Consider the following 24927-nt stretch of genomic DNA (forward strand, 5'->3'; position numbering starts at 1 on the left):
TTTTCTTTTTTAAAATTTACCTTGAAACTTTAAAGACCTCAAGACTGGCTTCTATTTTTGCCTCGGGCAAGTCAATTCTTCCTTTTAAAATTGTTTCTTCTTTTCTGAGATGACAAATTTGCAATGGTTCATTTTCAGGGTCCCTTCTCAATGTACATATTCTATATCAGGTACAGTTCTCACAAAACTATTTGAGGGGGGACATTTTCTTTGGCAAAATTCTAAACATTAAATCTCCTTAAACAAGTGACAACCTCCACGCAATTTCAAAATTTTTATGGCTGGACAGAGTTTATTTTTGATATCCATAGAGAAAACAGAACGACAATGCTGTTTCCATTTCATAAAGAGTCCAAGTCAACCAATAAGCAAAAGAGAACACGGTGAGGCATGACACCAAGGAAACGCTTTGTGGGTTTGTTTGCTGAACTTGGAAAAGCACACCAAAAAAAACAAAAAACAAAAAACAAAAAACCAACAATAATAATAATAAATAAAAAGGAAAAAAAGGGAGGGGGGAAACACACCAAATGAGTAATGGAAGGCTATTCCTTAGTTCAGGTCAGATTCAGACAGCCAAAGAGAATGGGCAGAGTGCTCATTTGGCCAGGATGTTTTTCAATGGTAGCTTTTCACCTGTAGTTAGTCATGATGACAACACAACAGGTGGCAACTTACATATTTTTAAAATGTAATAAAATAAATTACAATAAGTTGTCTGAGTACGTCACAGAACATAGCACAATGGGAAGGTTGAGCTAGTTGTTAAGATACTGCTTCCCAGCTCCAGAGCTGGGACTCTTCAAACCACACTTCAGCTAGTTCTAAGAAGCTGGTGCCTTGCTGAGTTCTGCCTCTAGGAAGGCACTAGAAAGAGGCTGGAAGGCTGCAAGAGGAAGATAGGATGTGCTCCTTTCTGTTTTGCTTCCAGTTCCTGTTATCATCCCCCCTCCCCCAGCAATGAATCTTCACCACAGCAGTAGCAGTTCATTCCAGTGGCAGCAGCTACTTGCAGTCTGTGGCTTTCCTCATTCGCAGAACCAGCCTCATCGTAGTCCCTCAGAAACTCAGCTGGTCAGTGTTCCCTCCTCAGCAGTCTTATCTGGCTCCATGGCTCCTCCTTCAAGGTTCTAGGTTCTGATGACTCCAACCCCTTCCTAATAGGCCCCGGTCCTCAGAGAGATAGCTTCTTCCTGCCATTACTATCTCCATGATATTTCAGTGCAATGCTAATCAAAGTGTCATGTACAGACAATGCTGACCCTTGAAACGTTTGCTGCTGCTTCACCAGAATGTAAATTAACCACATTGCTAAATACACTGTGTAGTTCAGCTGACTTTTCTTCACAGGTAGACTTTCTCAAAAAAGAAGCAGTGAGTTGATTTATATTCAGGTCAAGCTCCTTATCTCACCACAGATTGGCAGCAAATTGTCAGCAGATCAATTACTTTTGAGTAACCCAGTCTTAGTGATTCCCATTTGATTAACAATTCTTCTATATTACATCACTCCTAAAATAACTCCTGTGGTTTCTGTTTCCTAATGAGACCCCTTACTGATATAGAGGTTAGGTATAGGCGTATTCTGAGTAAATTCTATTTTAATTATATACATGCATGTGTACAAAATGGATTGTAATGTAAAATGTACCCTACGGTCAAAAAGTTGGAAATACATTAGCCTAACATGCAGATTATAAGAAAAAAAAATATTTACCTAAATTCCAGTTGCACATGTATCTATATTGCCTTCCTGTGACACAATTATCTTTTAAGACTAAGTAAATAAATAAAATAAAAATGGTCTAAGAACTCCATCCAATATAAACTTCCATCTACAAACGAGAAAGAGGTAACAGTAAATGAGAAATAGCTTACTCTATTTTTTAAGGCTTGATATGAGGTTTCTGTTTAGGACCTAGAAAACTGTGTTAATTTGTATGAGTACATTGTGTAAGTAAGACTTCAGAGCACTTGACATAATTCTGGGTCTTCTTTTCTAAAAGTATTTGTCTCTGCCAATCATATTTATAAGCAAAGAGTCACTTTTGTCCAGCAATTACAGAAATAGGCTATCAAGATAGGCTTATCTTTCAACTATTTAAACATTTCCTACTAACCTAGCAATAACTTTACTTAGTTCACTAACATATCTGTAAGGTCAATGCCTTCTAGAGTCTACTTCAATGATCAAAGTTAGTGCTATCAGTAAAGGGAGCTCTAAGCTGGGAAAGCAAACACAATGTATAATGTATGCACACCTGAGCATTATTACATCACTATAAAGGAGGCTCATTCCCTATCTGTAATCATAAACTACAGAAAACATTTTGTTGATTTCATATAAATAAACACATGAATACCTCACAGGATGTCTGAAAAATTTGAAAATACAGGGCAAATTATTTTATCATTTGTTATAGAACTATGCATAGGGTGATCATATAATTTATTACTCAAACTGGGCCATTTGAATATAAGAGGAAATTAACCCTAAGACAGCTCGTATGGTCACCCAATTCATGTGGGAAGTCAGCCTGTTTATTGCTCCAAAGATACATTTACACATCAACTATAAGAACTATGACATAATGGAGATTAAGTCAATGCATGATAAGTAAAATGGAAAAAAAATGTTATGATAGATAGTTCTCCATGCTTCTAAGCATCTTGCATATGGAAACATAATTTCTATGTCACATAATGTCATATTTCGTGATATACCCTTTGGCTTTGCTCAGAATAGCTGGAACTTTTTAAAAAATAAAGCACACATGCCAACCATGAGAATGTGCCCCTTAGATCTTGGACTGCTGGGACTGTAACTGACCCAGGGCCCTGCTGCTATGCTCTTAAATCCACAGCTACAATTGCATGAAGGCCACGCAGGGCTACTCCCGGTCAAAGACTGACCACAATAGGAATCCTAAAGGCAAGCTCATTTCTGGGAGACAAGTCTCCTCTGAGGTCAACTGTGTCTCCAGGACTCCCCAGTAGCTTTATTGAACTTTCCTTAGAAAGGCACAGCAGTCTTAGTGCTCATTCAACTTTCTTTCCTTCTCTCTCTCTCAGGGTCAGAATTACATTGTGGTCTGAAGGCTCTTCCAATCTCCCTCTGACTCCCTTCCCATTTCCTCTAATCAATTTCTTGCACATTTAATCTCTTCTTGTCTCCTCTGAAGACCCAGACTAAGCACAAACGTTTATTGATATAGACTTGGTTTATACATATTTAAAAACTCTTAACTGCCTTATTTCTAAATATGAAAAATATTTTTAAACTGAGGGCACTTAAATAACTCATATTCACACACTGAAACTCTAGTATACCTCAAAGAAATATGTATATACTTCCTATAGGATTACGTCAATTCAAATTGGAAAAGTTAACAGCATTTAATAAACCTTCAGTATTTGGCTTGAATGTATTTCAATATAGCAGAGAAAACTAAAGCTATTCTTATCCTAGAGATTCACACCTCATAGACTGATGTTTATATGATATTCATAACTTTTAAATCTAAAATTCTACGGCTTTTAAAAATTATTTATTAATTTATTTGCTTTTATTTTTTTAAGATTCTCTATCCACTATAGTGAGTACATGATGTTTTGTAATTTATAAATATCTCTTTTCACTAAATCACAGAATTTCAGGGTAGAATGCATTTTTAAAGTTATTTAATCCACCCTAGGTGAGATGTATCAGGTTTATCTGACCTAAAGGCAGAAGAAAATTGGATGGTGCATGCTGTCTAGTCATATTTCTAACAGCCCATGTAATAATCCACACTTTTGATATCAGAAGTAAGAAGCACCGGTGGCCTCTCACTCTTAAAATTGGCCCACTACCCTAATATTTTATTTTAAAACATTTAGGGCATTATGAAAATCTGAATTACCTTGTTTTGATTATTTCTGATGCTGCCTCCATAAACATTATTTTTTTCCCTCTCTAATCAGATGGGCAAATATATTGTCCATTGCAAGAAAGTTAATAGAAATATATTTTAAATACCCATTAACATAAGTATTTAAAGTTCTACAAATAGAAAAATGATGACTATATTAGGTCAAGTCAGCTAACTTAACCAAAGAAGGAAGTCATTTGGAAATCATGCTGAGGTTAGGGCAGGTTGGTGAAGTGGAGAAAGTACTAGAATTAGAGACAGCAATGTATGTTTCATTTTGGATTCAGCCTTTAAGAAACTATGTGACCTTTGGAATGCCACCTACCCTCTCAGTGTTTCTGCTTCCTCAGCTGTGAAATAAGAGGGTTGCACAAGATGGCTTATGAAGTTCTCCACAGCTAGTTCAATCACATGGATTCTGTGTATTTTTTATCACACATTATGACTAACGCTAAACTATATAGCTCATTTAATATTGTCTAAGAAATACTCAAAACCAATTGCTTCTCAGATAGATTAAAGGAAATCCCAAATACAAATAATTCAACATGAAGAACAACATTTAGTTCTCTTTTCATTTTTTTAAGCATTTGTTAAAGTTAGAGACAATGTGAAAGGAAACTGGTATAGTTTAAGGAAAACCAATTCCCAGGCAAATGTTCTATTGACAGGCCCTTTTATAGCCTTCTACAGAGCCAATGAGGACTGGAGTGTGAAAACAATTCTTGTTTCATTCAGTTAATTTAAGGACAGATGAAGCAGATCAAAGTGTCAAAGTGTTTCCTGTTCTAATGATAGATGGTCAGGCTGGTTGTATGAGAGCTAAAAGAGACAATATCCTGCAGGTAAAGGGGAAAGGGCAAAAAAGTGCTCCTGGCTTACTATCTATCCTCACTCACCATCAAAGTCCTTCACCAACAGAACCCAACATGAATTCCAAACCTTGCCCTAAGTTAGCAAGTCCACATTCCCATGAAGCACAACTTTCTCATGTCAGTCAAAATTCTACCCAAAGCTGTCCTAAGGTTGTGAGCATAAAAGATCTACAGCCATTCTTTCCATCTTTCCCCTAGAGAAAGTAAGTTTGAAAACTAGAACAGTAGGGTTCCAAAATAAGCAGTTTCCACCACATTTATTTACCCCAGTTGAGAATTTCTTCATACTTAGACAGCCTACAGAATGGAGATCATCCTTTTAAATCTATTCACATGGCCTCTGGGGCATGTGATCATATTAAATGAAAAATAAGTGTAAGTTACTAAAGGAAAAGACAACAAGTAAAAAAGAACATTTCCTTTAGGAAAACATGAAAATGGGAAACAGGCACTATTTATAATAGAATTTGCCACAGGCAGAAAATATCTTATAACTCAGACTTTAAAAACAAAAATGTATTTGCAATTTTCACATCAATATTTACATAAAAATGGATAAGTAAGGCACTTGGCGCAATGATCTATTTTGGAAAAAGTTTTGAACTAAATAAAGATAACATTGCTATAACTTTAAAGGTTAATAACAAAATGTTTTTAAAAATAATTTCTCATTTTCTGCAAAAAAAATCACTATTTTTAATATGTGTGTGACTATGAGAAGATAAGTCTTCATAAATCTTGAATTTACGCAGCCTAATTGTTTATAGTGACATTAAGCATCAGAATAACCAGGAAGAGGACTATAGCAGCCTCAGAGAATTGCTTTCATAGATAAAGGTGCCTCACTGAGCTTATGCAACAGCAAAAACTCAGCATGAGAAACACGATCTATGAAAGGAATTAAATTTTCCACCAGCAGTTGGTGCTACCCTGTTAACGACTATAAAGACACTAAAACATAATTTCTATTAATGAAGACTACAATGATAATATACAACTAATTTTTTTAAATTGTGGGATCTGTGATTTGGAAACTAACTCCCTTCAAAGCCTCATATGGATTTTATGAGGTTCCTAATGCCCACAAGTAATAAACAACCAACTACGGTGGTCAGAGGACTTAGCAACATCTTTCACTAGAAAAACAAATGATTTTCAAAAGCATTTTAGGTATATGCCCCAAAATTATTTGCTATAAAGAATAATCTGCAAAGAAAAATGCACAGACAATTCTTAGGAAGTCTGTTATGATTGTTTAAAATATTACTATTGTCAAACATAAAAAATGAGATCTAGGCTTACAGTTACATAGGAATTATATAAAGCAACTTGACAGATCATACCTTTTTCAGGAACCGGACTCCGTAGGTAAATACATAAAGGTAAAATGAAAATCTCCACCTGTAGAAGGTTAAAAAAAATTTCATGACATTCAGTTTATATAGTTCACAGCATATTTTGAAATATGTGCATGAAAAAGTCCATTATATTTGCCCCCCCCCAACTCCTACCCCTACCCTTGCCCCAACCAGGGATTAAATTTAATGAGCAATTTCAGTGCTAGCTGAACACATCCACAACACTTATGTGCATGGGTTACTGCAAATATTTTAAATATTATAATAATTATATTCACAACTTTCACTTAGTTAATTTACCTATTTGCTCATCTTCTCTTTCCCCATGTGAATTTCCTCTTGTTAATTACTCATGAAGGGATATATTTCAATAATATAGAGAGATATAAGATAGTGTTGAATTCTGTCTGATTCAGATATTAATTCGACTTAATTGAGGTTCATATTTGTTTTAAAAATAAAAACCTTAATATTTTTCAATCAGGTAAGATGTTTGTCTTCATCTTTTAACAAATCTCTATGGACATCTTTGTGGATGTCACTGAAGGAACCCATTTGGGATCTAAATCATCCACCTGACACAAGACTGTAAATGACAACCTTATACCATTCCAAGCTAGCTGTTAGACGTTCACTTTTTTAAGTGAGGAAAAAATTTTAAGTTCTTTTTCAATTTTAAATGAATGTTTAAGTCTTTCAAAATATGACTTTACTTATACAGATTTTATATAAATCAGTTAGTTAGATACCACAATAATAATCTTACCATATTACTCAATTCCCAATTTTATTTCTTATATTTCGTGACTGTGAATAGCTGTGCCTTTCACACCTGGCTAGATTTCACTAAATAGCATTCCTCAGGTTATGGTGTTCATGGTACTGTGGGTGATAAGTTATGGATGACCTCAAAGGAGAAAGTGACTAGTCAACTTCAAGCTAAGAGCCAAACTACTTTTTGTATTTGCAACCCATGTAAAAATTTCAAATAAGGTGGAAAAAAGGAGGTTATTTTAGGAAATAATTCAAGTTATAGACAAAATTTTCTGGAAGAAATTACAGCTACATTTAGGTTGAGGGAGAGCCGAGACTCTGCAGCAGACGGAAGTGTCCCTCAGAGCTGTATTCCTGGGCTGAGTGACCCTTCCAACATTCTGAAATTCAAGTCAGAACAAACATTTAGAGAAGAGCTTAGAACTTCAGGGCTGAAAATCTTTAACTAAAATAATTCATTAAACCAGAATTCAGGAAGAGCCAATAAAAATTGATGGAAGCAGTAATGATTCAACAAAAGCTTCCAAACCATGTAAAAAAGCAATGATTCTAAAACCTCAAACGAAAACTCCCTTGTAAGTAAAGGCACTTCACTAACTACAGAATTGAAGTCAAGGACTTACGTTTAATCCCAACTCATTATCCGTTTTGGGGTGGTTGGGGGGGAGAGCGTCTGTGTGTTTCTTTATGTTTGGACGTACAAAATCTAGACCAGAAGCTAAGACCAGGTATGGCTTCAAGAGCGTATAGTCGCATAGGGTCCCCTGCTTGGATTAACAGTTTGCTATCACCATCTTGAAATTCTTAATAATTGTTAACAAGGGGCCCCACAGTTTATTTTACATTGGGCTCTGCAAATTATGTAGCTTGTTCTGATTAAGACACATGGATTCCTCAAACTTTGGACAAATTTATTAATATCCCTTGACTTCAGTTCCATCTCTGTAATGGGGGAGTAGGTTTATATTACACTGTGTTTGATATCATACTGTTTTGATATTATACTGGTGACTCAAGTAATCCCCACTTCTCTCTAGTCTCTCTCACTATCTATTATATTAATCCAACCTACTTCATGAATTTGCAGTCACTTTTCTGGCCCCTGAAGACAACTGAGTCTGTAACTCCTAGATTTAATAATTTGTAACAGCTGTTTCAGCTTTAAGATTCTTTTATTAATAGGCAGTGATCATGCAGTTTTTATGTAAAACAAAAATTTTATGGAGGTCATTGGAATTCCTACAATAACTTATGTATCTACATTTTATTTTATCACTAAAATGACCCAGTTTTCATAAGACATAGGTTCTATTACAGAAACACAGATGTCTCCATCATTTGAATAACAACTTGTGATGAATATTTACAAGGAAGAATTTATTTCCATAAAATATCTGCAAGAAGCAAAATTTTCAAGCATTTTGCTACATGCAGAAAGTACTTCTTTTTATTATGTGTAGATTCATGTAAGTTACAGTTTTAAATGATGTATAGCTGCCAGGCCCTGATAGAGGCCTCCCCCAACCTCTCGCAAAAATATCTATTAAAAGAGAGATAAATAAAGGTGTATATAAGCACAAAAGAGAAGAAATAACTGTCAACCTATTACAAGGATCGAAGAAAAAATTTTACGGCAGAAAAAAGAAGAAAATTAGATTTTTAAAATGTAATCAGAGACAACAAGAAACAAGGTATGGGTCTTGAAGGAAGTATGAAAATCTTTGTATATCTTCCTTACTTTACTTTCTGCCATCTTGCACAGAAATGCAAAAACCTGTTTCAGTCAGAAACCTAGACAGATCTCTGTCATGAATCACGCTTTTTGAGGCAGCAGGAGAATCCTCCCATCCCATCAATTAGTGACTGTTACTTTCAAATGATGTAGTACTTAGCATCCTGGAAGTTTTAGTTGCAGAAATGCAGATTTATGAACAAGAAGATATGATGGTGTTACATTCTGGGGATTGGATTCTTATACAATCAGTAACAGAGTAATAGAGAACAGAGAACAAGGCATTGGAGATAGCTGCATTAGACAAAACTCTTAATTCACTGAGAATGCACTCGGGCCTATACACATCAACCTTCTACAAGATCAGAGATCTGAAAAAGAAGTTTTACTGGCAAATAGAGGACAGAGAGTGAGGTCAAGAGCAACTCATGCACCTTCTCTATGAGCAGATCTTGATGGATGTTTTCAAACTCAAGTATAATGAGAATAACAGCTAAATGTCAACATAGATCTACTAACGAGTACTGTATACGTAATTTAAAGAAAAGAGCATGGTAAAGACTGAAAGGAAGAACCATTCTCTAAAAATGACTTCCTAAAGGAATTTAATATAAATTTTAGAAAAGTATTTGGCATTGTTAATATTATAAAAGAAGATATGTCCCTTAAAAATAAGAGTAGCAAGCCATAAATCAGTAAAAGACTACTGGGTATGATAGAAAGAGATTATAGGTGAAATAGAGAAGCTAAAAATGAAGTGACAGACTTATTATCCATACAGTTGAGGAGGGGATAAATACATACCAAGTTAAGTTAAATCATCAAGGTAGAAGATAAACAAGTACATCAAGCCAGAGAAAAGAACCAATGGATGAAAAAAGACCCTAGATCTGGAGGACCAGAAAAAAACAAGTCTAATTATAGTTGCTTTTGAGAAAACACAAATGAAGAACTGAAATAGAAGTAATAATCAGAGACACAATTGAAGGAAAAAAACTGCGCCAAAAAGAAAGAGGACTAAATCGTATTCTAAACAATATACAATTCAAAGCCACACTCTGACAACAATTATGAGTCCCAGAGTTAAAATAAAATTTTAAAAAATTTATCAGAATTCAGACATGAAAACAAAACAACACATAAATCAAATGAAAATTAGTCATCATTAAAGGAACAAATATCCAGTTGATCTTAAATTTCTGCTGTGTATTACTAAATTATAGAAGAAAGAGAAGACTCAATCAAAGAAAGCTATTGCCTGCCAAACTGCCTTTCATTTGTAAGGGAATATGAAAAATAGCCTCCCATATTCAAAGGCTCTAGAAATACATTATTCATTAACCTTTGCTAAAAAATTACTTGGGTCATTCCAATCCACTGAGATATAAATAAAAATTAAGAATTCAAAAAGTATAATTTTAGAATAAAGGGCCTATGGTTAGCAACATAAATAATTGCTCTAAATTTCAATTAAATGCTATTGTTCTTAAGGGGTAATTTAATATAAAATATTTAAAAAGAATAATAAAAAATGAATCTTCAGATTATATTAATGAAAACAGGGAATGAAGAAGGAAAGCATTAAATTTATTCTCATAGGAAAATTTCCAAAGACACTGTTGTTATAACAAATAATGTTCCTTTAAAAACGAAGATGACTCCTGGTTAAAGATGGCAAATCGAATGCATGAATTTACCTCTGTGCCTTTGCGAATGTAACATTACCAAGGCAGAAGAGGGATTTTGTTAAGGTAAGCATAAACTCACAAGGACACAGAAAACAGAAGTGGGGACACTCACCCCATTTTGGAGCCAGGGGAGCAGAAGGTGAATGGCAGTCTAGGTAGCAGAAACAGGAGCTGGATCCTGAGCTGGATCCTGAGCTGTTGATAGAATGCTAAGAAGCACTACAGAATCCCAGAAGGACTCCAGATGAGGAACTCACTCTACCAGGTGGGAACTTCTATTGGAAACTGAGGCTTAGGGATTAGCTTGCCCAAGGGCACACTGTTGCTAAGTGCCAAAACCAGGACACAAACCTAACCAATACAGCACTGAATCTAAAGCCCACTCTCAAATTCCACGGAATTAGAGTGCACTTCCTTTGCCTAGAGAAGTCGATGTGTCGCATTGCATTTGTTTGCACGTGGAAACCTTTTATATCCATCAAACTTGAAAATTAGAATGGAAAGGTAGTATAAAGTACCATCCACTGAATCTAGCTTATTGTTCTTATACAGCAAAATTGAAAGGGCTCTTTTAAAAATTCGAAGCTAATAAAATGTGCCATAAATGCAGGGAATCAGAGAGTTAGGGACTTGCCCCTTGCTGCCAGGTGCCATCCAAATGGCACAGGGATCCTAATTTCCAGAAGAGGCAGAAGCAGGGGTAAAACAACCAGCGTAGCTCCCTGAACTCGACTGGGCACACCATTCTAGAAAGAGCACAGCAGGCATGTGGAGCTGTTTTATTCACATTTCTAGTGTGCTTCCTCTGGGCCGGGAGCTATTCTAAGCACTTTACAAAGAGAAAGTCACTTCTTGAAACTAACCCACACAAAGTCAGTACTATTGTAATTCATTCTCTTTCCCCCCACCTCCCCTTTTACTCCCCCTTCCCCCCACCCCTCTCTCTCCCTCTCCCTCCCCCCCTTCTCTTTCTCTCTCTCTCTCTCTCTCTCTCTCTCTCTCTCTCTCTCTCAGAAACATGCACAGAGAGTGGTTTATCAACTTGGTAAAGGTCAGCCAGGACTGGAGACTAGGCAGTTTGGTTCCAGTATCCCAGCTCTTAACCTTTAGGCTATATACACTGTTTCTTTCTAATTTACATACCTGAAAATTGGTGTTTCTAATGGAGGAAACATTGATGGACACCACATAATAATAGTCCCCATCCTGGTTAATAGAAACTGGCTGCTTGCAAAACTGTAGACAGAGAAGGACTGCTCTGGTGCTCCACACCCCACCCCCTACCCACCCGCCCACCACCCCCACCCCCACCCCCACCCCCACCCTCACCCCCACCCCCACCCCCAATACTAGGGCAGTTTAAACAATTTTAAGCTTGTCAGCAAAAGTACACAGTAATTATCCAGGGGGCCCTTCTCCATCTTACCTACTCATCCTCTCTACCTGCTGAAACACTATCTCTCTCCTTCAGGATTCACGTCAAATGCTAGTTAGTTAAGCCATGAAGCCACCTCTTTTGAATGTTGCAACATTAAAACTATTGTAATTCTCTAATGATGTGCTCCTAACCTCTTTGGCTCATCTTTGATTACAGCCACAAGCCTCTTGTGAGTTCCAAGTGAGTAAGACTCAGTCTTATTTATCCTCACATTTCTGATAGCAAACATGATGTTTTATGAGAAATAGCTCCTAAAGTGACAACTGAACTTTTACTAAAGGTATTTACTTTTAAATTTATTTTAACCAAAATAGTCCATCAAATAATTTTATCAATTATTTTCAGGACCTGTGCAAAACATTAAGAAACGGAAAAGACAACAAATACATCTAATGCAACTTTTTAAATAGTATAAAATTTGGAATCAGAGACTGAATTCTGGAATGGTCTAAATAGTAAAAAACACTGTTATTGAGTGCAAAACTAGGACACATTATTAGAGTACAAAAAATTAGTAGTATGTAGTTCTTTTGATTCTGAAATGGGATTTATTAATTTTGAGATAATTCTCATTTTAGATGCTTCATCATCTAAACAAAGATTAACTCATTTCTTATCAAATAACATGAAGAGTAGTAGGGCTTTTATCTTTTACAAAATTCATCATTTAATATAAATCATGCCACTAAATCTTGCAAATTGTTACAAATGAAGTAAAACTATAAAGTTAGGTGAACATAATTTGAAATAAATTAGTATAGACTTTATTACATTGACACTTTAAAATATATAAATCCACCCTTTTACCTCTGAGCACAAAGTGGATGAGATTTCTATTTTTCTACTAAAAACTCAGAGCTGATGACTTTAATAAGATATGAACAAAGCTACACTATAAACATATTATACTCATATTTTGTTACTTCTCCAGTTGAATACAACTGGACTGATAAAAACCCTTCAAAGGAGTTTCTGTATCATATCTGACATATTTACTTCCACAAAGTTTTGAAGTGAAGCAACTCTAGTTTCAAGCGGGATGGCAAAAGTCATCTTTATGAAGCGAAAAGAATTTCTACTTACTAGGTTTTCTTCGAGAATCACTGATTTTAAAAACAAAACAAAACAAAACAAAAACAATAACAGCTAGCATTTCTTGAGAACTTACTTTATGCCTGGTACCATCATAAGAGTCTTACACCTTGTGAGAACCCTATGGGGCAGAGGCTACTATCATTCCCATTTTACAAATAAGGAGAGAGAATTTATGTAGCGTGCCTAAAAACATAGTTAGCAGGTGGTGAATTTGGGATTCAAATCTAGGCAAGCTGATTCCACAGACCATGCTCCTCACTATTAAATGTTGCCTTCTTTTTAACACAAAAAATTAAATAAAACTTAATTTTTATCATAAATAACAACACTCTCCAGCTCTTTTCCACATCATATTACACAAAATCAGTGGAATTACTCTGACAGCTGCCATCTCCATTTCAGCTCCTTTTCTACGCTAAGGAAGGAGGGCAAACACGACTTTCTCTGTTGCCTCTTCTTCCTTTCTATGCATGATGTAAAGCACACACTCAAAGAGAAATGACTTAGCTAGAATCCCATTTAGAGTTGGTGTCAAGAATGTATGCTACTTATCCTAGTGGGAAAACAGCTCACTGAGGGTAAGGATTTGGCCCTATGGGTGTTGTATAACATTAGTATATTTCTGTGCTCATAAATCAGAGGTGTCCATCACCCATTTTTTAGTTCCTCAAACCCAAAATTGTTCTGAACAGTTAGGTAGGGACCCCAGCCACGCCCTTGTTCTACAGGAGAGGACACTGGGTCCAGAGAATTGCGCAACTCTTCTACATTCTCAGGTAACTTGGTGAAAGAAAACAGGTCCCTCCATTTTTCACACCAGGTCTCCTTTATCTATATCCTGTGGCTTTGTGGTCTTAAAATAAAAAATGGAAATGGATAATTATACCATAAGTTTCAGAAAATACTCAGCAGATACCTGATATACCACCTAGTCTCTGAGGAGGCAGTACAATGTATATTAGTGTATAGACATGCAATTTTGCAAATTAAACTAACACCTACATTTTTTATAAAGTCACAGGTTTTGAACTCTGTTCGTTTGGTTGGTTGCTTAGGTGGCTGGATTTTTGGTTTGTAGAACAAAACAAGACCCTTCTCTTGCTTTGCATTTAGTAAGTCTAACAAAACCATCGGGAATCACTGAATCATGCACATGATACAGACACACACTTCTTTTTTGTTCCACAGGCTTTTAGCCAAAATGCCTCCCTCCAAAGATTAGTTTTTTTTTTACTTTTAGGATGAAATATTTTGAAGTGAGGGGTAGAAAGACCTGAAGTCTTGTTAACTAATAGGTTTATCTAAGAAAAAAATTTTAAAGCTGTAACATGATTTTTTACAGGTCAGTATTTTTTTCAAGCTGTTACTAGGACACTAACTTTATTACATGAGTACAACAGAGATGTTCATCATCTAGGGAGAAAACTAAATTACTTCTAGTTTGAAAACATCCCATATATCTTAAAAAATGACATAAAGGTAAAATGAAAAATTCTTTTGGGAACTCTAATATCCAATCTAAATTTCTGGGATAGCTTTCCAACTTTCATTAGATTCGGAGTCCAAAGAATACTCTAGTGAGAGTAAAAGATGTTACTTTTCCCATGAACCAATTATGCAGACTTGAGCTTTAGCCTCAAAGCAAACATTTCCTGAATTATTTCTGCCTCCATCAATAATTAACTCTGTGACTCCAAATAGTTTTCCACATTTGCTGAAGGCTCAGCTGTTTCTCTGTTTGAGAAGCAACAGACTTAACAATGCAAAGTCGCTGAGGTTGGAGGTAGGTCAAACCTGTTCACTTTTCATTCTCAGGTCAAATGTGAACTTAATTTGAGCAGAACAGTCTTCACTAAATCATTGATGCAAAAAGTAAACTAAGCACTTATGTAAAATTTGGTAATATGCAAAACAATGCTATGTATCTCATAAATATATATATTATATATACACATGCACATACACATATATTGTAAGTAGTATAACAATAAAGAAGGCAATATAAACCCCAAATTCAGGATAGAGGTTACCTCTGGAGGATAAAGGAGACAGAGAAAGTGTATACAGGGAGCTTCAAGTGCATCTGTAATATTTTAGTCCTTTAAAACAGGATTAGAGTTGAGTGTTGTCTTTGTTATATTGTCTTTATTATTTAATTTTTTTATTATAAAAAAGATAATGTGAATAAGAATTATGCTCACTAAAATCATAATGACAATGTCTTTTCCTTCTCTCACACCTAGAAACCGTGAGTGACTTGTTTTTTTTATGCCATCGCCCAAGCGTCCTTTTCTAAGCATAATTAATTTTACTCTGTTCCTGTCATTATATTCATGCTTTTAAGACTAAACTGCTATTGGAAGTGTTTAAGATATTGAATGAGTTTTATACCTAGTTCTAAATCTACTGTGCTCAGTTTCTTAAATTTAACTACTTCGATTTGGATATGAGTTTTTTAAATGCTTTGTTGATGGGTTCTATTAGTAATTAAATTATATTCTTTATTGGGATCCAACCTTTTCTCACCCGTGTCTAGCACCCAACCTGGTAGAATTCAGCATTACTGGTATTTGTTCCTTCTCATCAGTCTATCCAACACCAGTCCCAGTCTCCCACAATCTACTCAAAATACATCTGCCAAAAATCAATGCCAAGTTACACTTTTTTTAGGTCATTCTTCCTATAAACTATCTCTCATTACTCTGAAAATTCCCTTGAATATAGACTACACCTATAATTGTGACCTTAAAGTCCATTTATATTCAAGTTTGAATGGCCATGATTTGTGGAAATCAGAAAAAAGTAAACAAGTATTTTTCAACTAACACTTATCTAAGATAAGGATGAAAAAAAAAAAAGGAATAAAACCAAGATTGCTGCCCTGTTGCCAAAAATAAACTTAGTCAATATGACTTTCGAGTACACACTTGTAAATGTCACAATTCTTGAGTGTGTGGTTCAGACAAAAGCAGTCAAATATTTACTATCGTCTAGGTCAAACCAATGCTATATGACCTGTGAGCATCAAGTGCTTTCACAATAATTTTTTTTTTCTTATCTGAAGATGGACTGAAGACAAAGAGTCATTTGTTCAGCACTGACGCTGCGATTGCATGGGAAAGAAGAAAACAGGAAATCACGGTACTCAAGTTTTCAAAATGTACATACTTTTGAGTTTAAGAAAGAAATTAGTTTGCCCTTCTCGAATGCCCTGTTTGGTGTCAGGCTCCACTGCACATCTCATAACTGGCCATGAGACTGAGCAGACCTTTCGCAGGGATATGGGTGGGGACCTTCACTTATCCCTAAATCCAGAGAAAGGGACATAATCAGACTAACAATCTGTCACCACTGAGGTTTTCCCTCTAGAAAAAGCCAGTCAACCTACCCTTTTTTCATAAGAGAATAAGCTATTTCGTAAAACTGAATCCAGTTAAAAGAAACACAATGAAATTCTTGGCGAACTGGTTGAAGTCACGTGAGTGGCATGCCGATTGAAAGAACAGTGAGTTGCCCATACATCTGCTGTATTTACACTGCAGCACCTCATGCTCATATTTCAAACAGCTAGGAACCCCGTGAGACTGAGCTGTCCACTTCAAAGTAGCATCACGATGTCTCATACCAGCTCATATTACATACTGACTGTTAAGATATACAGTAAGTCCTCATTTAACATCATCAGTAAATTCTACAACTTTAAGCAAAATGATGTATAATGAAACCCATTTTACCAGAGGCTAATTGATATAAGCAAGAGTTAAGTTTCTTGTCATTGTTATAATGAAACAATATTAAGCAAAACGATGTTAACTGAGGGCCCGCTTTACTTAGAAAATAATAAGCAGCATGAAAAAACGGGATAAGCATGAGATTGCCAAACAGGAGACATGGTAATCATCCTCTGATGTTCTCAGGGTGATCTTGGGCAAGTTCAAGTCTCTCTTCTGGAGAAGCAATCAGACCTTTAAGGTCTCTTTGAACTTTTAGACTGTGGGCCTACGTCATACTTTGATCCTGCAATAGTTGACAAAACTGGTCATTTTGTTTTGCTTGAATCACTGTTGCTTTGCTCTTTCCCTTTACTGTCCCAGCACAGAGGCCCTTGCTTTTCTCTGATTTCAGTGATACCCAGGCTTCCATCCTTAGCCTCCCTCTCGCTCTGTAGGTGAACTCACCCACTCCCTATATGCTGTGCAGTCTCTGCCTCTAATCGGCTTCAAAACCCTGAATACACAATGCCAGACTCTCCATTAACATAGGCACCTCATACTGAAAATTCAAAACCAGACATTCATTATCTTTCTCCTAGAAATCCACTCTATTTCTGCCTTCCATCTCTATCAAGGACATTATTATCCACTCAGCTGCCTATCCTTGATTCCTCCTCCTTCAAACCCTGATCTCCCATCGGTCATCAAAATCTCAAGTTCCTCCTTGGAAATACCCCTTTCATTTGTTCCTTTGTTCCTTCCCCTCAGCCTCTGCTCTAGTCCAGCACATCTAGTTTTCATCTTTCTCTTACAAGCTAGGCTAACCTTCACTGAGCTCCACAAACAGACATTTAAACCAGGATGTCAACTGATTAACTTAATCATGAGGAAAAGTCATGTATAGTGCAGAACATTTGCTTTGGCATGAATGAGAGTTTCTTTTCCTATAGGCAAATCTACACAAAAGTCCAGAGTACAATCAAGATATTGCCTGCAAAACACAGACACAGAACAAGAAGAGTTGGTGATCTTAAGATGGACTAAGGCACTTTTACTCAAAAAGTAAGTCTTACCATTCCAGAAGCCAACACTGCTTTTCCCCAGCGCTTAACATACTCAGCCAACCTGTGGCTCAGAAGGTCCTCTACAATGGGGAAATTACAACATCTCTGTGCCCCGACCCTTTCCTTAGCTGGGTGAAGCTAATCAAATGTTGCCCTAGCCAAGCCTAGAATCACCTCTTTAAGGTGACTTGACAAATTTCATTTCTGATCCAACATATATTGATTCTTTTTTTTTTTTAACCTTAAACTTAACCCTAAGTTTGGAAATAATGAATACCTAGTTGTCTCCACATATTGCCTACAAATATTATTTCCCAAGTGTCAGGGCTGCCTTCTACATCTTGAGTAGCCCATTCACATTTACACCTCAAGAACTTTGCTCATACCTTTCTCTCCTCCTGAGACTTCTTTTCCACTTTATCCAACAACTTATTCTGAAGTCTTCTCTGAGCTCCACCTTCCAAGATAGAACTGTTTGTTCCATAATATGTCATTCTAACATGAAGATAATCTACATTACAGTTATCTTTTAAGTGACCAACGACTAGTTAGATTTTTGACTCTGTAAAATATCTGTCTTAGATCTACCTAGAACTAACACAGGGAGGCTGGGCTGGAATACTGTACCCATATTTTCACTTGGTTGATATGATCTTGGGCATTCCCTGTGCCTCTATCAAGTCATCTACAAAATGAAGATAATAACACCCACTTCAAAGGGATGGAGTGAGGATTAAATAAAACGACACTTGTACACAGCATAGTATTTCAACACATGGTGAGTGTTCATGAACTCTTAACTATCATTACTATTTTTATATAGCAGGTATATGACAGGCACCCAATAAATGCTTCTTAAATTAAGTTTCATGATTAACTGTATAGGTCAGTGCCCATGTCTAGACAGACTACTAAACTACAACATGACTCTAGGGCAGACATTTCGTATTAGATTTGAAGAAGATACAAGAGGATGTCTTCATTCTAGTAAAGTGGTTAAGCAGTAGGTCATGCAAATGAAAGACTCTTTGTCACTTCTTTATTAAATTTATGTGTCAGGATTTGGCTGACTTCTTATTTTTCCTTTGTTTGCAGTTTAAAAGTTATTTAATATTTAATGTCATAAAACCATTTTGGATCGCTACTACATTAAATCAGCACATTGAACAAGCAGCTTCAAAAATGTTAAGAGTAAAATCGAGTGGAGCTGGGAAGTAAAAAGTACAGCAGTGAATTTCCATGGCAATGTGGGGTTTTAAATAAGGTACGATATGTAAAGAAATCGACCACTGAGGACGTACAGATGAACAAAATGAGTTCATGGGGTTTTTTTTTTTTACAGGTTCTTAAACTTCTTTGCATTTAGATACTTTATAACTGTAAAATTAAATCTAAACTTCAAGGTTATCATCTAAAAGCTTTAAACTTAAAATCTCTAAACAAGGAGCTGAAAACTTAAATCCTGTGGGGAAGAAGCAGGCCAGGAAAATGGGAAATGGTCAGGCTTAGCTCTGAGTACTGGGGTCAATGGCAACTGGAACTCAGTTGCCAGCTGGCAATGTGATGGGTGCTGGGCACTGTGGAAGTTTTGATACCACATTGAAATAACGCCAGTCAAATGTGAAGAGGGCATGCAAATTCAAGTGTTGTCAGGTTTTTCCCATTTTTCAGAGAAAGCTGGCAATCTGATACTTTAGATATTTTATATGAAATCTGGCTTTTTATAAATGCTGGCAATTAATTTGATTAAAAATAAAACACCATACAGACCAAACAAAATACTTTGTGTTTGGATTCAACTTGGGGTCTTCCATTCACAACCTCTGATCTAAGCTTTCTACTTCTGTATGTGGCAAAGATGGGTGGAATGTTTTATTCCTAATCTTACTCTCTAAACTATATGAATAAACCAGAATATAATTCTCTGTTCTCCTGAGGCATGGAATTCTCATGGGTAAAATTTCACTCTCATTTTCTAATAACCTAATGAACTCTTGCTCAATTCTTGGAAACCACAAAACGAAAATGGAGAGAAGTCAAATCAAAGAAATTCTATTTGTAATTCAACTAACAGATGGCAATTCAATTTAATTAAAGAAGATATAGTGAGGATTTCTTAAATGCCAAGACATATTACTAGATGCTGGGAAAATAAATATGAGTAAGTCATGGTCCCTTCCTCAAGGAATTGACAATCTACAAAACTGTTTCTTGATGCACTACAGCTATAAACCTAAGGAAGCCTTACCTATTCCAAGAAGTCATTCGCATTCTCTGTTCACACTCACAGCTAATGACAATATCTGAACAGTAACCTCTTCCTCAAGATCATCATTCCTGAGGGTCACTGGAGAAAAGTGCCTGGAGAACACAGTCTATCTGAGTTAGATCTGGAATTCTCGTTAAGATGCACATAGTGTTACACTCTGTCCCTTCTCTGTGTGAGCTGGAGTGAGGGCGTGCTGAAGCAGAGTTTGAGCAGAGGACCAGGCAGAATACAAACCTAAGAGAATGTTCCTTTGGTTCCTTTGGGCTTCCCCAGTGTCCAAATCTTCCGAAGACTTCTGCTGTAACGTAAAGGCAGGAGCAATGGACAGGCATCACTGTCTCCAACAGAAGGGGAAAGGGACTGTCAGTAGAGTCTGGAGGCCCCTGCACCATGCTGGTGGAACGGTAGAGGAAGACCTCATAGGGGTGGGAGCTGACGGTGGCAGGGCCCATTCTTTACCTTTCTAAACCTGAAAAGGACTTGTGAATAAAGGATTCTCGATATAATCAAACATTTATCAGAATGAACTATGTTCTTATATTTCCCTTTCTGTTTCAAATAAAAAAGTAAAAGTGTATCAATGTTCACGCTATGAGAAACAACATGAAATAATTATTAAGAAATATTTATCACATTGTTAAAGTCTTGATCATAAACTTTTTTGAAATTTGAAAAAGTATAAAGGAGGAAGGGCCTGGGGAGTGGGAGGTGGGTATGTTGGAGGTAAACGGTAGGAAATCTAGAACTAGAGTCACTACAGCAAATCGGTCACTCAAAGCACTTCAAATGATAGCATGTGTTAATGGTAAAACAATTCAAATTACAAAAATAGAATGCATTTACAATTTTTCTGGAACACTGATACTATGTAATTCAAGGCAGAGATACACAATTATATAACAAATGATTCTTAAGTGGTTCCTTGTAACCACTTGTACTTATTTGAGATGTAAAGGCTAATGTAACAAATACACATTCTCTCTTTGCTCCACTGCATGCTTTTCAGTAATATTACTTCCTGGAGCTGTAAAAGCACTTCCATATAGAACCTCAGGTTAACAGGGGATAGCACTACCAAGAAAGGGAGAGATGTACACATGTCTTTAGTGAAAGAATGGCATGCGGATTTTCTCAGAACCAAGCCTGAAAGAGTAGGACTTCTTTCTAAAGGGGTAAATAATTAAAGCCTGCAGTCCTCCTGGAAATGGTCTCCACTTCCAGTATCTTGCCCATTTGTAGCCAGACTGAGGTTCCTTAAAGAACAGCTCTGAAGATACTGTTATGAATGGAGTCTGGCTTTCGAGGATTTCAGTAATCCCTCCTTTAAACTCCTAACTTGGTCCCCACTAATTCTAGTGTGAAACATCAGATCTGGGCCTGCTGTTGCCTCTACTTCCCTTTATCATCTGCCCAAAACCAACTTCCCCTACAAGATCTCACTTATCACTTCTCTGCAGACTTTCCCTCTTTCTCCAACTTGTGCTGTACTCTCTCCTGCCCCAGAAGATCCGCAGGGTTTTTTTTTCCTGTGTTAATCATTCTTAATATCAAAAACAAGCAATCAAACAACAACAACAAAAATCTGTTGACCACCTATTTCCAGCCACTTGCATAAGTGCACTTGCATGTGGAATTCCATTTTATCCATCACAGCAACTATTCTGTTGTTGCCATTGTTGTTGTTGTTGTTTCCTTAAACAAGTGAGATTGTGGCACAGAATGCAAATTCAGCTTGTCTGAGGTTATATACCTAGTAAATACAGGAGAAGGGAACGACACTCAAGATGTCACTGAAGCTGTCTGATGCTAAAGCCTGTGATTTCTGTATAAGAGCACTCTGCATATCAGTAAACAATGACAAAAATAATCGCTAATACTTATTGAGTAATTACCAATACATACACTTCTAAAGACTTTACATGTTTTAATTCATTCATTCTCACAAGAAGTAAATACTATTATGACTCTCGTGGAAGGATAGATATGGTAAGATTAAGTAACTTTCCTGAGCTTGTATGTCTTATAAGAGTCCATGTTCTTAACCAATACTCGATACTATGTCATCTACAGGCTAATAGTGCCACCTGCTTCCCGAGACTTCTGTAACCAGTTATTATGTTCAACTTTCCCCCCATACTCCCTATCATCATTTTTACATCATAAAGGGAAGTCTTGAGAGGAAAACACATTTTTTTTTTTTTAAAGGAATGAGTGCTGGAGGAGGTGGGCAGAGGAAAGGAGAGAAATGGAAAAGGAGCAGTCTCATTCCTTGGCCTGAAAGGATGAAACCAACCATTCAAGATAACTTCCTCTCCTTTATTGATCACTTTGAAGTCCCCTTTGACAGCCACGCCCTAAACAGAAACTGGGAAGTAAACAGATACAGGCATCAGGTATTTGTTGGAAGCTGGCTAGAGCTCTAGAACTATGTGAGTATCCAAAATATTAAAAAGCTCCCAAATACCAATTGATTGCAAGAGCTCCATAAGCCCCTACAAAACCTCAGTTTGAGTAAAAGATCCCTTTGGAAATTATATAAATGTCTAACCACTATGCTGTACACCTGAAGCTAATATAATATTGAATGTTGACTGTAACTGAAAAATAGAATTTTGTTTAAACTTCAAAATTTTTAAATGAGGAAAAATATTGGAAACCACATCCATGTCATGAATTCACAATTCATGCTTCAAGTACATTGCTCTTTGAAAGACACTAATAAGAAAAGACACAAGCCACAGACTTGAAGAAAACGTTTATAAGTCATAGATCTGATAAAAAAAAAATTGTATCTATAATATGTAAAGAATACATAAAACTCAATAATAAGGAGAAAAACCTAACTTAAAAATAGGCAAAAGCTCTGAACAAACATTTCGTTCATTAAAGAAAATACATGAATGGCCAATAATCCTGTGGAAATATACTCAACATCATTTATTTATGAGGGAAATAAAAATTAAAACTACAATGAGATACCAACTCATACCTACTAGAATGGCTCTAATTAAAAGGTTAACACCAAGTGTTTTGTAGAATGTAGAGAAACGAATTCTCATACTCTGCTGGTAGAAATATAAAGTGGTGCAGCCACTTTGGAAAACAGTTTGATAGTTTCTTAGAAATGTAAACATACTTTACTATATGATGCAGCCGCTCCTCATTTAGGTATCTACCCATGAGAAATGAAAACACATGTCCACTCGAAGACCTGCATGCGTATGTTCACAGTAGCATTATTCATAACAGCCAAAACCACAAACGATCCAAATATCCACCAGTTGGTGAACGGATAAACAAAATGATGCACATCTGTTCAAATGAAGTACTGATGCACGCTCCAAGATATATGAAACTTAAAAACACTATGTCAGGTGGAAATAGTCAGCTGCAAAAGAACACATACTGGGTGATTCCATTTCTACACACTGTCCAGAAAAAGGCAAATCTATTGTGATAGAAAACAGAATAGTGGTTGCCTGGGGGCTGGGGTAAAACAGAACAGAGAGTGACAGCAAATGGGCACAAGTGTTCTTTCTGAGGTAATAGGAATGCTATAAAATTGGACAGTGATGCTTATATATCTCTGTAAATTTACTAAAACTCATTGAGTGGCATCCTTGAAATGGATGGATTTTATGGTATATAAATTATACCTCAATACCACTGTTAAAACGAACAACACTGCCTCTGCTCCCTGGTTCCACTCCAACAGCTCTCGCTAGACACTGGAGAACTGCCTCCCGTGGCCGGCTATCATTATTCCGTCGGCTCCACAGGAGAATCAGCTCAGAACTGAGGTTCTTTTTCTAATGCATTCAAAAGTACAGAACACTGAAGAAGAGAGAACTGGTGCCCACAGTATTTCATGATGGAAGCAAACATTTAAGGAATGTTCCATTCAGTGTGAGTCCTGGAGCCAACTCCTTATTATGGGAGGGCATTCTGTAATTCTCTTCTCCTGTACTCTTCCAAAATATGCCGTGAGGACTACTGGTGGAATTTTTAACATCTTGCACCAAACTTTTTGTGTCTCCTTCATTGACCCCTGGAATGACTATAGAAAGATGAAACATTTTTATTAGGAGATAATAGTTTTGGTAGCTTGGAAGAGTAATATAAAAGAGTGGAACAAACGGTACAAATATTTCTTATAATCGAAACCAAAATAGATGCCTGTGACATTATTTCCTAGACGAGGGGGTTGGCAAACGTTTCCTGGAAGGGCCAGATAGTAAATATTTTAAGATTTGTGGGCCAAGAGGCAAAATCAAAGATATTATGTAAGTACTTAAATAAGCATAAAATGTAACCATTTAAAAATGGAAAAACCATTCTTATCTCAAAGGCCATCCTAAAACTGGCAGTAGGCCAGATTTGATCGGACGCACTTTGCTGACCCCTGCCCTAGACGCACCCCAAATACATACACACATATCACACCACACCACACCACACTTTTCAAACATACTTTTCTATAGCAATGTGGAATTAGACCTTTTCGAAGTTGTGTTTTTGAAAGACATAACCTTTTAAGTAGCTAAAATCTACTATAAGCATAAATTGATTATTACTTTTAAATTGGAGGGGAAAGAAATGTTAAAGGAAAAGATTAAAATCAAAGGTACCTTAATTAAGAACAGCTCCAAGTAATGTAGAACGTCTTAAATTTTTGTTTTGGCTTCTCTGAGAGACTCCCTTAAACACATCTGACTTCCTTCTAACGAGATTTTTTTTCATTTTCATTTCAAACCATAATAGTTCTCCATAATTCTACCACACAAATAAACCAAAAAGGTTTATTGTTTCAGGCCCTAGGTCAATAAAATGCTGAGAATTAAAACCAAGAGACTGACTTGGATATAGACAATGGACTAGAGAGAACATAACCAACCCATAGACAAGGCTCACCTGCCTAAATCCATTTCTTAAGCTTAATCGGCTCTAGGAATAAGGGCCTTCCGAGGAGGTTCTTGTTTCTGGGCCTCTACTGGATTAGTCTCCCAATGC

At 36.4% G+C, this 24927-nt stretch overlaps 1 protein-coding gene across 2 annotated transcripts in view; it reads right to left on the reverse strand.

Annotated features, from left to right (window-relative positions):
* The window catches only part of CERS6 (ceramide synthase 6), a 265827-nt gene that overhangs the window by 115927 nt on the left and 124973 nt on the right, over positions 1-24927 (reverse strand). For both annotated transcript variants that reach the window (XM_016165374.2, XM_016165375.2), the window contains exon 4: positions 6130-6187. In XM_016165374.2, coding sequence (XP_016020860.1) covers positions 6130-6187 — 58 coding nt within the window. The remainder of the gene's footprint in view (positions 1-6129; positions 6188-24927) is intronic.

This window comes from Rousettus aegyptiacus, unplaced genomic scaffold (assembly GCF_014176215.1).
Source record: "Rousettus aegyptiacus isolate mRouAeg1 unplaced genomic scaffold, mRouAeg1.p scaffold_m13_p_2, whole genome shotgun sequence".
NCBI lineage: Eukaryota > Metazoa > Chordata > Mammalia > Chiroptera > Pteropodidae > Rousettus > Rousettus aegyptiacus.